Here is a 16,429-nt window from a genome sequence, read left to right as displayed (position 1 = left end):
AATATTACTCCCCTGTGCTTTTCAGTAGAGGCGTTCTTAAATGTATCTGTTTCTGATTTTGTATATCTGTGGTTGCATCTTTTTTGTTTTTATTGCTTAATTGATGATGGCTTTATTATGGTGGTCCCCATGTTCACCATTCCAAACTGACTCCATTGAAAACAATACTCAGCATTGCCTCAGAACGTCTTTTAATGAGAGAGAAAGAAAATCAAACCTCTTCCACTGGTGTCTTTTTATTAAGTAATGCAAAATACAGTACTAATTATGACACTCCATGCATTTGAGACAATATAAATGCAAGCCTACAGAAAAATAGGTGACAAATAAATCCTCAATTAGTTTTGAGGTAGTGTACGGGGGGGAAGTAGAAACACAGCGGAACAGACGAACCAAACTATCTGTATCACTTTGTGCATTTTTTCCAATTCTTTTTATTCCCAAATACGTTTGTATTAAAGAAGTTAGTGGGTCAATTCTGTTCCATTTCATTTAAAAAATAGACTTCTTTATAACACAACCATTCTTGTATATCTTGCACCGCACACAATTCACTTTTTAAAAATAATCTTATAGGGGTTTGATTTGTCATTGTGATAAGGACTCTCTCTCTCTCTCTCTCTCTCTCTCTCTCTCTCTCCTTCTGCCTCTCTTTCTCCCTCTCCCTGTCCTCCAAAGGTTTAGGCACAGGTGGCCTCATGCACAAAAAATAAATAAGAAACCTACTTGAAGGGAACAAAAAATATCACTCAAAGCGCTTGAGAATACTAAGGACTGTCTAATAAATACGATTTTGTTTATAAAAATATCTCAGGTTATAAAAGTGGGCAAAGGGTTGGTATCCAAGATGGAAAAGTCATCATGTGAAAAGTGCTGTGTAATGTTTTTAAATCAGATTTAGATTGTTTTTGTCCCCTTAAAACAGTACCATTGTGAATATGAATATATATTTTATAATAATTCTGTTTCTCAGCAGTCTACCATATGCAAGTATCAAATGCCATCTTTGTCTCCCTTGTGTCTTGGTTGTGTCTCCTTATTGCAGCTTTGGAAGATGTTTAATTTAGGAGGGTTCCGTACAATTGTGCTTTTGTTAGGCTGTCCTTCCGACTCAAGCCAGTACTTCCAGTCCGTTGAAATTGCTGCTGTTTGCTATGAAGACTTGAATGGCTGCCTTGCTCAATGGAAGACTGATGGATCTCCGATGCCTCCATAGAACTATGGTTGAGGGACTCAGCTGAACTGTTGGGACTAACATCAACATACTCTCTTTTCAACACTGGGCTGCCTTCGATGCTTTTGCTACTGCACACCTGGACTGTGATTCTTTCATTTTTTTTGTCTCTCAGGTCTTTTGTTTTGTATGAGGACAGCTTGTCCTGTTTACAGCTGGTGCTGATATCAATATTTAGACCACTGTCTGTTCTCAGGAAGCAAGAATCCACAAGTCTACTCTGACAAATATCATCTCCCTCGGAGAAGCTATCAGCTTTGTAACTAGCATAAATGGGACTTGACCGGCTGTCTGCTTTCTTTATGGGGCTCCTATAATACTGCTCTGAAAAGCTGCAGGGTGAAAGCCTACCACTGTTCCTGTAAGAATATGCACCAATATCCTCAACGCTCAGCTGCCTCCACCGTCCCGGGAGGTCTTCTTCGGACAGATGGGTGTTCCTGCATTCGCTGCGCATTTTCTGAGAGGCTAATGCTTGCTGAGTAGTTATGGCCGAGAAATGATAAGGCTCACTTGCATAAGGCGACATAGTCCTGGTGAAGGAGGGGGAGTTCTCATTGTCGTCGGCCAACTCCATGTGCTGGATGGATTTTGACTTGGCAAACCTTGGACTCCCCTGGTGGTCATAACCTGAAGATGGCTTCCTCTCAAACATCTCATTGCGGCTGCTCAGGTAGATTGCTTGCTGGGAGGCCGTCAGTGTGCTGGCTTGGGCATTCTCCTTCTCCTCAGATGTGACACTGAAGCTGGAGTAGGAGCTAGAAGTAGGCAGAGAGGTAATATATTCTGGAAACGCTTCATGAGAGAAGCTGGAATGGAAGCCATCTTCTTCCACTGTGCTATCAGTGGAGTTCTGGGACCTCAAGAACCCAACGTCTTTCACTTGCATGTCAACACTCTGCCTCCTTTCTCTTCTTCTCTCTTCAGGGCAGTAAAGAGCTGTGTCGCTGCAGTAGATGTCAGATTTATACTGAGGCCTTTGGCCAAGTTTCCCAACACAGTCCTGGAAGGCAATATCTCTGGTCGATGAACTTGACAAGTGTGAGGAGAGGCTGTTTGGGTCAGGCTTTTCCAGCACTTTTGCAATGACACAAGTTGGTATGTTGTCCGCAAATGATGTGTGACACAGAGGTACTGAAAGGCTACATCCATGTTTCTCCAGATGGATGCTGACACGTTCCTGAAATTCAGATGGCAGCTGCAAGAAACAGGAGAGAGTGGGGAAAATATGGGTGAATGTAGATCAGACACCCGGAAGTTCTGAAGATATGGTTTATGGCTCAGAAGACCCAGCTGCTTAAAGTCCAACACAACTCTAGAAATGGAAGGATAATCTATTTGCTTTCCTCAATGAAAAGTTGGTTCAGACATGCAATATGGCTGATTGTCTGGGCTTAAAGATTTTATCTGTTCACTGATTTTAATTTATATCCCACCCTATCCCATAGGTTTGGGAGAGCTTATGATTCTTAACACTTCCCTTTTAATTCTTCTTAACCTTCCATAGACCAATTATTTTAAAGCAAGGAAACACATTAGCACATTTCAATTAATTTTCACGTATTTCCATTTTGAATGTAAACATGGTTATGAACCGTATCCCAAAAATACATTTGTGCTCCATGGTGTAGTCAACATTTTCTAAGTATGGGGCTCAACAGTGGCAAGAAGTCCATACTGTAGTGTGGGGAGATAAGTAGAGAAACACATTATCTGTGAAGTTTAAATGGGTCTGTAATGCCATATTATTGTGTTGGGTTTTTACTATGAGACAATATTGCTAAAAACAGTTTTCAGGAAAAGGAGCTGTTACCTTGTCAAATATAGAGAGCATTGTCTACAGAAGCAGGCTTGACTCATTTTAATGAACTATTTTGGGGGAATAATGCATTCAAGTAGATTCAAAAATTCTAGGAATTCTCTTTACTAAACACTCACTATCAGCCTGTTATTGAGTTACCAAATTCAGATTTAATTAACGAACTTTGTACATGGTCAAGGTTGTCACTGGAGCAACTGAAGGATGGTTTTTGTGCTATATGGACCATAACTCTCAGCTTCCCAAGAGGCGCTGCAGGGGCACAGCGGTACCCAAAGCCTGATGTTCTGCTGAGGCCTTCAGGCCATCCATAGAGCTTTTCTTGCTGACCCAATTGCCTCTAGTAGGTAACTTGGAGCAGAGGAAGGTCTCCTTTGTGGCTTGCAAGCCGCAGCCAGCCCTCATCTTCGAAACCTTCACATGCAGTGATCATATCTTTGCCAGACCCCATGGTCAAGAAGCCCAACCCAGAATCCAGATTAATGTTTAACATATCAGATTAATTCAGTTACTCTTGACAATTTCTAGAGTATATTGAGGGGAATGTGCCCATCTAGTTGAACTGGGCCATGGTTAACATTGGAGTGCCACAGAACTCTGGTGGTAGACAAATGTGGTTGCTTCCTCCTCCCAAAATGTGGGTGATGAACAGCATTTTCTAGCCAATGTTGGCATTGCTTTGCAGTGAGGATGAATGAAAACACAAAACATGAAAAAGACATGATCACAGCTTGATGCTAATTCAGTACAACTCCCGTGTCGGACATATGAAAATACTCTGTCCTAATTGTTTTATATTACTGTAAAAACAAAATGAGAGAGACAGAGACAGAGAAAGAGAGAGGGGGGTTAGAAGGCACTCTTCTGCTTAAAAAACCATTTGTGTTTTAGCATATGTTCACAAGCTCTGATGTTTTCCCTGTCAAACTTTAACAATCTGTATCAAACACCACAATTTGTGCTTCATTAGCCTATTGATTGATAGTTGTGAGGCTGGTAGGAAGAACAGTGAAAACAAAACTGAAACTAGTAGTCCTTATCAGGCTCACATCAAAATAAGTAGTTTTCCCATTTCTGCTGAAGGGGAAAGGAAGCAGCCTGAAATCTCCCAGGAGGACTGGGGAGACACAAACAAAACCCTGGTGGAGCGCAGGCAGCAGAAACAGTTCTCTTGTTCTTAGGAATCATGTCGGTCAGGTTGGTCAAGCTGAGGCAGGAGTGGGCTGAGCCTGGACACTACCAGCCAATCACGAGGAGAAGAGGAGGGAGGGGTGGAGTCTTGGCCAAAAGGCTTCAGAAAAGGGGGAGTCCCTGGGATCACACTTAAAAGATTTGTATTTTCTTACCACCATCTTTGGCAAGATTTAGTTATTGGACGGTTGGAGTTATTTATTTATTTATAGGTTAGTTATTGGAGGTCCCAGTTCTTGGGTACTCTATATTCAATACATGGAGATGGAAGGAGAGGACCTGTCCCAGGGCTCATTCCAACCTTGCTACACCTCTGAATCAAGTCAACATAAGAAAATAGGAACCGCCTGTACTGGATCAGTCTAAGGATTCATCTAGCCCAGTATTGTGTCTCCAGCGGAAGCCAATAGTTGCTTCTGTGAAACTCTTGAGAAGAGCATGTAGATATGGTCATTTCAGTCTAGGCAATCATTGGGCAGCAGGTCTTAATTATCTTGCTGCCACAGGCAAAGTACTGACGACATCCCTGCCACACTCTCATCAAACCACAGGAGCCACTGGGTTCATTTTGGGGAAACTAACTTTCCCTCCCTAGTTTTCCATATGACACTGCCTCCTACTGAATCTGAACTGTAGTCTATTAGGGTTGTGCACAAAACCAGTTCACCCAGTTTGGTTCAAATTCGAACTGAGTTCGCACTGGGAGGGGGGAGTTCAGTTCTGGTTTTACTCGAACCCCCCTGGTTTGGTTAGAATTGGAACTGTTTTGAAACATTTCGAACTGGTTTGAACTGGTTCAAACCCCCATGGGTACCTACCACCCAACCTCCAAAGCAATCGGACACTTGTACGATTTTTAAAATGAATTTTTGGATTTTATTTTTATTTTTTCTCTCTTTCACTCGAACCAGCCCATTATTACCTATTGTGAAGCACCCAAGGGTGCCAACTACCACCCAAACCCAAAAGCAATTGGTCACTCCTACAATTTTTTATGAATATTTGAGATATTTTTAATTATTTTTCTCAAAGGGTATAATGGGACTCAAACCAGCCCATTATCCCCTATTGTGGAGCACCCAGGGGCACAAAAGTGGGGTGGATGGTAGGCATCCAGGGGTGTCTATCCCCCACCAAACTCCAAGGCAATCAGACACTCCTCTGATTATTGGTGAATTTTAAAAGTATTTTTGAATTCCTCATAGGGAATAATGAGGATTGCAGCAAATGTATAGCTTCATGTCAGGGGCAAAGGGGTGGCCTAGAGCAGAGTGTGGTAGGTGATAGTGCCCAAGGGGGGCAAGGAAGCTACCAGAATTATTTGAAAGGAATTGGGCAAAGGGCTGATTTTTAAGTGATTTTTGAAGTTTATGCGTCTTTAAGGTTGTTCTCCATAAGGAAGAATGGAGGTTTCAACAGCCCCATAACTGCATTTGAGGGGTGCCGGGGTGGCCCAGAGCGAGTGGTGGTGTAGTGCACATAGGATGTCAACCACCCCCATGGGTTGCTAACCCATGGGGTGCAGGGTTTTGTTGTTTCTGAGGTGTTCTGAGTGTAGATTCTTTGGTAGCAAATGAGAGTGGATTCATGGTTTGTCATTGAAAATCGAATTCAAACCAGTTCAAACCATTTGCACATCCCTACAGTCCATCTTGAAGTGGTACCTACTCCAACTGGCAGCAGCAGTCCTGGACTTTGTCTGAGGCCTTTCCCAGTACTTCCTACCTGAGACCCTTTTAAGTTGGAGATACCAGGGATTGAACCTGGAAACTTTTGCATTCATAACATGTGCTCTGCCACTGAACCATGCAATCATGCATGGTGTGGAGAAAGTGGATAGAGAGAAATTCATCTCCCTCTCACATAACACTAGAACCAGGGGTCATCCCTTGAAACTGATTGCCGGGAAATTTAGGAGCAACGAACGGAGGTACTTTTTCACACATTATCAACTTGTGGAATTATCTGCCACAAGATGTGGTGACAGCCATCAACCTGGATGGCTTTAAGAGGGTTTTGGATAACTTCATGGAGGAGAGGTCTATCAGTGGCTACTAGTTGGAGGGTTATAGGCCACCTCCAACCTCACAGGCAGGATGCCTCTGAGTACCAGTTTCAGGAGAGTAACAGCAGGAGAGAGGGCATGCCCTCAACTCCTGCCTGTGGCTTCCAGCGGCATCTGGTGGGCCACTGTGTGAAACAGGATGCTGGACTAGATGGGCCTTGGGCCTGATCCCGCAGGGCTGTTCTTATGATCTGTGGCACCTACCTAATGAATGATGGCCCCTTTCAACTTGGCCTTGCAGCTATTTGGTTTCAGTATAGCTTCCTTCACTCTTAGCCTATCCCCACTGCTGTGTCATCCATAGATGACAGCCCCATCCATTCTTTGCTCCTTAGTGAGTGCTGTCCCATATCCTAGCAGATTGCTGATGCTAATTAAATCATACATTATCCTCACCCTTGTTAACTTTCTCCATTCCTTCCACTTCTATCTCTAACTTGACTGGCCCTTCCTTCTGTATGAGGCAAGGCTACAGCATCTGGGGCTTTTTAGTTTGGGAAAAGAGTCTACTATGAGCGGACATGATTGAGGTGTATGAAATTAGGCATGGAGTAGAGAGAATGGATAGAAATTTTAAAAAATTTCCTCTCTCACAACACTAGAACCAATGGCCATCCCATGAAACTGAAGGCCTGGAAATTTAGGATCAATGAAAAGAAATACTTTTTCACATGGCATGTAATTAATCTATGGAATTCCCTGCCACAGGATGTGGTAATGGTCATTAGCTTTGATGGCTTTAAATGGGCTTAGACAAATTCATGGAGGGCAGGTTTACTAGTCTGAGGGCTATAGGCCATCTCCAGCCTCAGAGGCAAGAAGCCTCTGAATAGCAGTTGCAGGGGAGCAACAGCAGGAGAGAGGGCATGCCCTCTTGCCTGTGGGCTTCTCGGAGGCATCTGGTGGTCATTGTGTGAAACAGGATGCTGGACTAGATAGGCCTGATCCAGCAGGGATGTTCTTAGGTTGTCCATCCTGTCCTCTCTCTTCTACTGGTCCCAAGGAGCAGAAGCAGGCCATGATAGCTGTTAATTTAGTTAATTTAAAAGATACGTTAATTTACATTACCTCAGAAAGTTTATGCGCCCTGTCGTAATTCTTGCTACACTGGAGCAGCTGAGCAGCTAAATTGCAATCCTTTCTATAGAGCTCCTGCAAAAACAACACAAAATGAGATTTATATATAAGTTTGATTGTTGTAGCCAGCAACTAAAACTGAGCATTCCAGTCCCCATGTTCTGGGAAAGTGAAACACATGCTTGATGTTCCAAATTCAAGAAAGAGGTTGATCCAGTGACAAGAGTAGGAACTGCTGAATGGTCCATGGAGTATGAAGGCAATCTTTATGGGATCTGGGAACTTTGTGGTTGGAGGGTGATATCTAGCCCATTCTGCTATGCAGGACTGTCTTTGCCTTAAGGATATTACATTTTCATCTGACAAATTATGGATTGTCCAATCATTGACCATATCATGGGCAAACCATGAAGGACATCAATGGGTTCATTATCACAACCAAGTATTAGGGATGTGCACAAAACTGGCTGGCCCAGTTTAGTTCAAGTTGTTCAAGTCCAAACCGGACCCGAACTGGGCCAGGCCAGTTGCGTCTGGGACCCCCTCAAACCCCCCTGGTATATTTTCAAGTTACCTTCTCCAGGGGGCTTCTCTGAAGCAACCCCTCCCTCGCCAACCTCCATTATGCACCCATCACCCTTTCTTCTTCGGCCCTTTCTGGGCCTTTCCCCTGGCACAGTGGCCATTTTGGAGGCTGCCGCACATGCACAAATGGCCCTTGTGTGGCCTGGGTCAAGACCATTAAAAAAAATTTTGGTCTGCAAACCCCACTAACTGCTGGGGGAGGTTCAGTCTGGGGTCGAGCAGAACCAGGGGTGGTTCAGTTTGACCCTGAACTGTCAAACTGAACTGGCTCAAAGTTGAACCGGTTCAGTTCCGAACCTGTTCGCACACCCCTACCAAGAATAACAATGATAGGTGGATGGCTTGAATTAGACCTTTGGTCATGGCAGCTGTTTAATCACAGATGACATGTTTCCATCTGGTAAATTATTGGCAGTCCAGTCACTGAACATGTCAGAGGACAAATTGAGGAGGACATCACGCATGTTATTATTGCATGCAGTTTATTTATTATCACCAGGTATAATGATGATAGATGATCGGTTTGAGTCAACCATTGGTCATAGCAACTATATAATCTTGACTGACACCCAGACTTGACTGACATCCAGCTACAAATAGTACTACTCAGGAGTTAATCTAAAGGACTGCTTAATTTCTGTAGACTACTCAGTCATCTGTCAACCATTGTTTATTTAGTTATTAAATGCAATGTTGTAAAAGAGGCAACTAATGGCACTGTTATAGCCCCTTATTATTCTAGAAACCAATTTCAATTATCAGAATGAGAATGATAAACAAAAAAATGTACACATTACATTTGCACAAAAGAACTTAAGCTTATGCATGTTTCGATTTATTAGCTGCCTTCAGATTTTCCTTTTTCTCCCTCAGACACTTATTGGCCGACACAATGAGGAAAATCACTCAAAGTAAACCCGTTGACATTAAAAGGACAAGTTAGACATTGTCTAATTTATCCTTTTAATTTCCGTGGAGGAATTTTCCTCATCATGTCAGTCACTGAAAGCAGTACTAACTGAAGGTCATTGCACACACAATTCTAGCTTACCAGAAATCATAGGCAAACTTTGACCATAATAAAGCTTTCTTTTCTACTGATAATGGATAGGGCTTTCAAAAATTATATATGAGTGGTAACCCTAGCTCAAGTCAGAGAGGAGCTCCTGTTGTTTGGAGACCATAAAAGGCCTCTGGAGGTGATGACCAGCATCCATTTAGCCAGCTTCAACATGAACTGTTCTGTTGCTTAGTTCACCTCCAGAATTAAAGAAATTGCTTGAATATATCTGATGGACTTACGCAAATGAGCAATGCCAATCCCCCTTCCCCTCTGCTGCCCCCGATGTAGGTCTCTGAGGATCTCCTAGCCTTCAAGGACATATTTGTGTGAGGCATTGAGGACAACAGGGAAGGGAGATCAATACACTTTATGTGCATGCAACATTCTAATATGAGGGTAGTGTTACTCCAGATGCTGCCCACCAGAAAACCGCTTTCTCTTCCAAGGCAAAACAAAATTGAAGACATATTGTAAGCCTCTGGAACTTCTCAGCACTTGGAAAAGTGAGGCAACTGATGCAACATGATCGTATTAAAGAGTTCTTGGCATTCATGCGGCCCCTGAAGTCTAAACTGAAGGAAAATTGGGACTTGTGCTTTGTAATTTGCTTGACATAACAGGTGTGATAACAACACCTCAGCTCCTTAACTGCAAAATGTTTTCAGCTTAATTTGTCAGCTACTGACATATGCAGCATACTGTACATGATGTTTCTTCAGAGGTAGCTAGAATTGGTAGCAAATTTCATAACTGTTCAAAATTAACTATGCTCATGTAGTAGCATAAGCCCTATTTACACATTATGTCCAACCCTCCAACAACAAGTGTCTAGTGGGCACAGCTAAATACAGTAATTCTCAAACTATGTTGAATGCAGGTACAGCAGCACACTCACTATCTGTATCATGGTTCACTTTTAAAATGAACACAGGTACAGCTATTCACACAAAAACATGTATGAATGTTCAGACATCTGCACACCCAAACAACATAATAGTCCTATCCAGATGTTATTGTCTCTTCCTAATAGCACAGAGAAAAATCCGCTTATCTTGACCAAAAATCACAGCGAGTACAGCCTCTGAAAGCACGCCAGAAGTACCTCCCCCGGTGCATCAGTCAGTCACACCCTCCCTGGCGGGTCACTCCCCGGGCATCTGAGTCTGTTGCTCATGGAAACTCTCGCCATCATGCTTACAGTGTTTGCTTCTTCAGACGAATGGTGTAAGTGTGAGTGACCCGCTGGGGAAGGTGAGCAAGTGATGTGCCAGAGAAAGGGCTTCCAGTGTGACAGTGTGCTGTCAGAGGCTGTACATGAGTACAGCCTCCAAAAATAACATCTAGATAGGATTATATTCAAATCTGGATAGGGCTACATAGAAGGGTTTATACTGATAGGGATTTATCGTCTCTTTTGCAGATACCGCTTGAAAAGGCTTGCTTGAATTCACCACCACGGTCTCCGTTTTGTCAAAGCACAGAATGTAAGAACAAAGTGACCCAGAGAAATCAAGAGACGCCTCAAACCAAGGATGAAACACATTCCACACGGCCCTCAAAGGACAAATTGCTGTTGTTCACTTCAACCTGTGTAGCTGCAGGGAATCATTTGTGAGCAACAATAATTATTTTGAATGGAATGAGCCTGTGGAACATGTTTTCTGCCCCAAAGGCTGTTATCTATTATATGCACCAAGAATAACCCTAGGCTTGATTTCACACATGAAATAAGCATTGTGATAGCTCCTGAGGGCAATTTAGAGGTTGGTTCTGGTCCCAGACTATGAGAAATACCTATATCAGGCAGCAGCGATATAGGAAGATGCTGAAAGGCATCATCTCATACTGCGCAGGAGATGGCAGTGGTAAACCCCTCCTGTATTCTACCAAAGAAAAACCACAGGGCTCTGTGGTCGCCAGGAGTCGACACCAACTGCTCCCAACTTATGTTCTTATTGACTTTTAAAGGGGCGTAGACAAATTAATGGAGGTCAGGTCTATCAATGGCTACTAGTCTGATGGCTATAGGCCACCTCCAGCCTCAGAGGGAGGATGCCTCTAAATGCCAGTTGCAGGGGAGCAACAGCAGGAGAGAGGGCATGCCCTCACCTCTTGCCTGTGGGCTTCTCAAAGGCATCTGGTGGGCCACTGTGTGAAACGGGATGCTAGACTAGATAGGCCTTGGGCCTGGTCCAGCAGGGCTGTTCTTATGTTCAAAACCTCTTCTCTGTTTGACAATCATCACATGCATGTCCTTGATTGTGGAAGCAGAAAAAAGATTGAAGAGAAAAAGGATTTGCAGGCAAAGAATTGGAGGAGCTGTAACCAAACGAAAGGACAAACTACATGAAACATGCAAAAATGTGTTACGGTAGCCTATCAGCTATTTTTAAACTGGGGAAAAAGCTGTCTCAGGAAGGAATATTTTGGAATGGTGAGATTTCAGGGGGAGGAGGCACTTAATGCTCTCCTTTGAAGACAAATGGAAGCTGCCTTATAGTGAGTCAGCCTCTGGTCCACTCCAATGGGGTTTAGTGGTCAGAGGGTTGGACTAGGATGGGGGAGACCTGAGTTCAAATCCTTGTTTGGCCATGAAACTCACTTATCTCTTGGCCTAACCTACTTCACAGGGTTGTTGTGAGGACAGACATAAACTTGTACACCACTCTGGGCTCCTTGGTGGAGGAGCAAGATATAACTGTAGTAAATAATAAATAGTACTAAAATAATAAACAAACAATTTAGCCGTGTTGGCTACTCTGATCAGCAGCAGCTCTGGTAGTGGTGGCAAGGGGGTCAGCAGGAGGTTTCTCTCTTCATTCCCTCTGTCTTTCCACTGCAAGTATCCACATTTCCCAGCATGGGCGGCCCTTTCATGGGGCGAAGTGAGGTGGTTGTCTCAGGCAGCAGAATATTGGAGAGCCAGCAGGGCAGCAAGATACCTCTTGCTTTCTGCTTCTGCTTCTGAGGAAGGCAGGGGTGTGCAATGGGGATAGCATTTAACGCCCTGCCTCAGGCACAGAGGTCTTGAACTACCACTATTTCCCAGCATCCCTGGCACCTGAGATGCTGCAGCAGTAGCACTTGTTCCTGGCACAGGGAAAGAAAGAGGCGGATGAGGACAGCTGGTCTTGGGGTAGCCAGTGTGAATGATTCCCTTTGCTAAGCAGGGTCCACCTTGGTTTGCATTTGTATGGGTGACTGCATGTGAGTGCTGCAAGAAACTCCCCTTAAGGGGTGAGGACATAGCTCCGTGAAAGAGCATCTTCATGTTTGCATCTCCATATAGGGCTGAGAGAGACTCCTGCCTGAAACTGCGGAGAGCTGCTGCCAGTCTGCAGATAATACTGAGCAAGGTGGACCAATGGTCTGACTCGGTATAAAGCAGCTTCCGAGGTGCCTAGGAGGAAGAGGATGAGTAGAAGAAACCTAGCTACTTCGGTGCCACTGCCTTTATTAGAGTAACCCCCACAGCAGCCGCCAAGTGGGTAGGTGAGTGGGTGGCAGGGAGAGAGGCGAGCTGAAAATCTGAGCTGGAGAAGAACCCAGAGGGCCATCACGCTTGCCCAGAATTGTAGGTGTTTTTGGCCTACAACTCCCACCAGCCCCAGCTTTTGGCCATGGTGGCCAGGGACGATGGGAGTTGCAATCCAAAAACAACAAATTTACCCAAACTTGCTTTATGAGCAGTGGTGGCCCAAGAGATTTTAATTTATTTTTTTATTTTATTTATTGTTAGATTTATATACCGCCTTTCATTAAAAACAATCCCAAGGCGGTTTACAAAAGTTAAAACACTATAAAAATAAAAATAAAATAAAATAAAAATGAGTTAAAAATATTTAGCTAAAAATAGAAAAACAATCTGATATTAAAATACATAATATACAAACACAGAAAAACTATACATGGATAAAAACACACAGAAGAAGCAATAAAACAATCATGTAAAGGCCTGGATAAAAAGCCAAGATTTAACCAGCTTTCTAAAAACTGTGACGCAGTCTGAGGAGAGAATGGCCACTGGGAGAGCATTCCAAAGTCTGGGGGCAGCAACAGAGAAGGCCCTGTCCCGAGTGCACGACAACCTAGCCTCCCTCATTGTTGGCACCCAGAGCAGAGTCCCCTAAGATGATCTTGTCAAGCGGGCAGAAACCCTTGGGAGCAGGCGGTTTAATGCCAGAAGCTAGGGGAGGTGAAGCACGGGGGAAGCTATGCCTCAAAATCTGCCCCCCCCCCATTTGCTGTCTTACATAGTTAGCTTTGGGGTACTATATGGAAGGGCTGGCCCTGAGTCTTATTCCACTAAGTTCATATTATGATTTAAACCAAGACACTCCAAAAGTCTGTGACGTCTTCTGCTCATGGTGAATATGCCTTTTCTGCACATTAGTCAGGAGGGTAATGAGATTTGGGGAATTAAGGGTAGTGGCAATTTTGAACAAAGTTATACATCTCAGAATTTTTTTAAAAAAGCTTTGTCCATCACTAGGAAATGTACAAAATATGGTTTGAAAGAACATGTTGTTATAAACTTACAGCCATGACTGTGCTAGGTAGTGTGAATATTCCTGACCCTCCTATAGTTTTAGGACCAGTGGAAACCCTTTTAGAAGCAGCCACTGAAGCAGAGAAGCTGGTTAGAAAAGAAGTGAGCAATTAATAAAAGTGAAAGACACAGCAGCCTTCGGCCTCACAATATTTCACAACTAGAAATCCATACTTTCAGACTTTTATTTTTGTATATGGCCATTAAAAATATCCCCCATTCAGTACTTACATTATCTTCTGACAATTTATCAATTGTCACCTTGGCTTCTATCAAATGGTTATTGAGGGCTATTATTTCGTGGCTTAAAGCTCTCTTTTCTTCTTCATAATGTTGACCCTGTGTACAAAAACAAGCCAGTCAATATTTTTTTTACAAGACATGCCTCGTTGAAGGTTGTTTTCCAAGCCAAAGAGAAATAGTACAGAACGCCATTGCTCCCTTCCCTAATATTTCACACGAAGAAATGAGTCCTTGAGTCAGAGGGGGTGTGCTTCCACATGTGAAGCTAAAATTGGCTTTAGCTGCAATTGGACTGTTACACATATGCAAAACCGACACTGGCGAGGAAGAACATTCTGCTTCTCTTCCCTTTTCTATCTCACATTCACAAAATTCATTCATAGCACAAATAGCATCAGCCAGTGTTTCTCAAACTTGGGTCCCCAGACAACTCCCATGACCCTCAGCTACAATGGTCTTCAGCTGGGAATGATGGGAGTTGTAGTCCAACATCTGGGAACCTAAGTTTGCGAACCCGTGGCATAAGCCATATTTATGCCTCTAAGTCAAAAAGCAGCTTTACATTTCCCCAACTTCATTGCTTTTGAAGAGAGGCTATTAGTTTGGAAGCAAATATCAGAAAGGATCTTAGAAATGATGTTTGTGCACACTTTTTGTTAAAAAGCAAAAACCTATTTTTTAAGGACACAAACATACTTCCAAACACATGGGACTCAATTGCATTAGTAAAGTTGTTTAGCCACCAGTCACCACAGAGAGGGCATGCCCTCACCTCTTGTCCCTCACCTCTGCTTCTCAGAGGCATCTGGTGGGCCACTGTGTGAAACAGGATGCTGAACTGGATGGGCCAGCAGGGCTGTTCTTATATTCACTGCTACAGTTGGATTTGCTGTAATTCAGCTCCAAACATAGATAAGAACAGCCTTGCTGGATCAGGCCCAAGGCCTATCTAGTCCAGCATCCTGTTTCTCACAGTGGCCCACCGGATGCCTCTGGGAGCCCACAGGAAAGTGGTGAGGGAATGCCCTCTCTCCTGCTGTTGCTCCTCTGCAACTGACATCATGCCCCTTAGGCTGGAGGTGGCCTATATCCACCAGATTAGTAGCCATTGATAGACCTATCCTTCATGAATGTGTCTATAAGCATGGTCTATAAGATGGCTTCATACTGCACTATGGGGAAAACTCAATGTGTGGGTGTTCTCCTCTACAAAAAACCTATCCATGAAGAAAAGTTCCAGATTAAGCCTTCTTCCTGAGATGATAGTTTTATGTGTGCAGAGCCAGTGAAAAAAGGCACTGCAGAGGACTCTAATAGCAGCATGATTCAGCCAATCACAGTTCCAAGAACTGGGGCCTATTTCCTTTTATAATCTGACAGTGCACCACATCCAGACTAAATTAGTCATGACTAAACTAAGAAATTCTAGCCTTTGTCCATTCAGCCAGGGCATTGTAAAAGACTCTGCAAGTTTTAATTGTGCTTTTGTATTTTCCTACATACCTGTTCCTTGCATCTGGGTAACCAAAAATTTTAAAGCATGCCGACCCAACTTCATCTGGGGTGCTTTTTGAAGTATTCTTGTAACCTACTGAGTATTTTTACCTGTAACTAAAAGCTGGGAAAGCCTCAGACAGAAACAGTCTGTGGCATTTGACTATATCTGTTTTTCTTTTTGTTCTTTCCATTTTACAAGCCTCTCCGAGTGGGGTTTTTAACTCAGGAGAAAGGGAGGGGTCTGGAAGGGGGTCTCATTCTGGTGCACACACACCTCAGACATTCAGCAATCTACCAGTTTTCTCACCATGTGTAGACTTGCATGTGGAAGGTTTTTGAATACTTTTCCAATAGCAAAATAAAGAGAGTTTCCCCTGGGATTCCCACCCAAACCCAAACCCAGGCCGGGGTGGGGTGGGGTGTCAAGCTCTGTTGATAAGTGGGTGGTGGTGGCAGCCTTTAGAACCTTCCAAAAATAAAGAAGAGTTTTAGGAGTAGCCTTTGCCAGAAAGCTCTGCAGGGATGAGTCAGCATTTCTTCCCTTCATGTGAGCTTGCTCTGAGACAAAGGCTTTAAATACACTACAGTCATCATTAACTCATCTTACTGATTTCATTGGTGCTCAGTCATGACTGATTAGTATAGATGCTGCCTAATTTGTATAATAGAAGACTGAATGGAAAATTAGTGAACAACGTCTGGCATAGGGACTTTCTGCTATCAGTAAACTCCATTGAGTTGGGTCACTTCAAGATGGTGGACATAAAAATCCATTGCTCAGCGTTCCAGTCAAAATATCTTGTCTCAAGTTTCCCCAGATCCTGGGGTGACATGATGAGCTGCCCCTCATTCCTGAGTTGTATATAGTGTGCCATGTACAAATCTCCCCCTGCCAATTTCCTCCACCCTGCCCAATCTCCTTCCTGATCTCCCTGCCCAATTTCTCCAAATCCCTGCTTACTCCCACCATCTCCCCTTGCCTCATAGTGGTGGGGAGCACCAGCTGCTGCTCCCGCTCCCCATCCTGCCCTCTTCAAATGGTGCAAGGCAGGCAACGGCATGGCAAGAAGTAATTCACAGACACTTGCTGCTCCTCTGTGCCATCT

The 16,429-nt window shown here is 43.6% G+C and overlaps 1 protein-coding gene across 25 annotated transcripts in view; it reads right to left on the bottom strand.

Annotated features, from left to right (window-relative positions):
- Positions 1-216: 216 nt before the first annotated feature.
- BEGAIN (brain enriched guanylate kinase associated) overlaps positions 217-16,429 on the bottom strand; it is a 359,789-nt gene continuing 343,576 nt past the window's right edge. For 24 of the 25 annotated variants that reach the window (XM_053284654.1, XM_053284667.1, XM_053284652.1 and 21 more), the window contains 3 exons: positions 13,815-13,922; positions 7,378-7,461; positions 217-2,432 (listed from right to left, as the gene is read on the bottom strand). In XM_053284654.1, coding sequence (XP_053140629.1) covers positions 1,059-2,432; positions 7,378-7,461; positions 13,815-13,922 — 1,566 coding nt within the window. In that variant the 3' untranslated portion in view covers positions 217-1,058. The remainder of the gene's footprint in view (positions 2,433-7,377; positions 7,462-13,814; positions 13,923-16,429) is intronic. The other variant, XM_053284649.1, reaches the window with a different exon arrangement.

This window comes from Hemicordylus capensis, chromosome 1 (genome assembly GCF_027244095.1).
Source record: "Hemicordylus capensis ecotype Gifberg chromosome 1, rHemCap1.1.pri, whole genome shotgun sequence".
NCBI classification, from domain to species: domain Eukaryota; kingdom Metazoa; phylum Chordata; class Lepidosauria; order Squamata; family Cordylidae; genus Hemicordylus; species Hemicordylus capensis.
The sequence above is the reverse complement of the archived record's forward strand: the minus strand, read 5'-3'. Positions and strand labels throughout refer to the sequence as shown.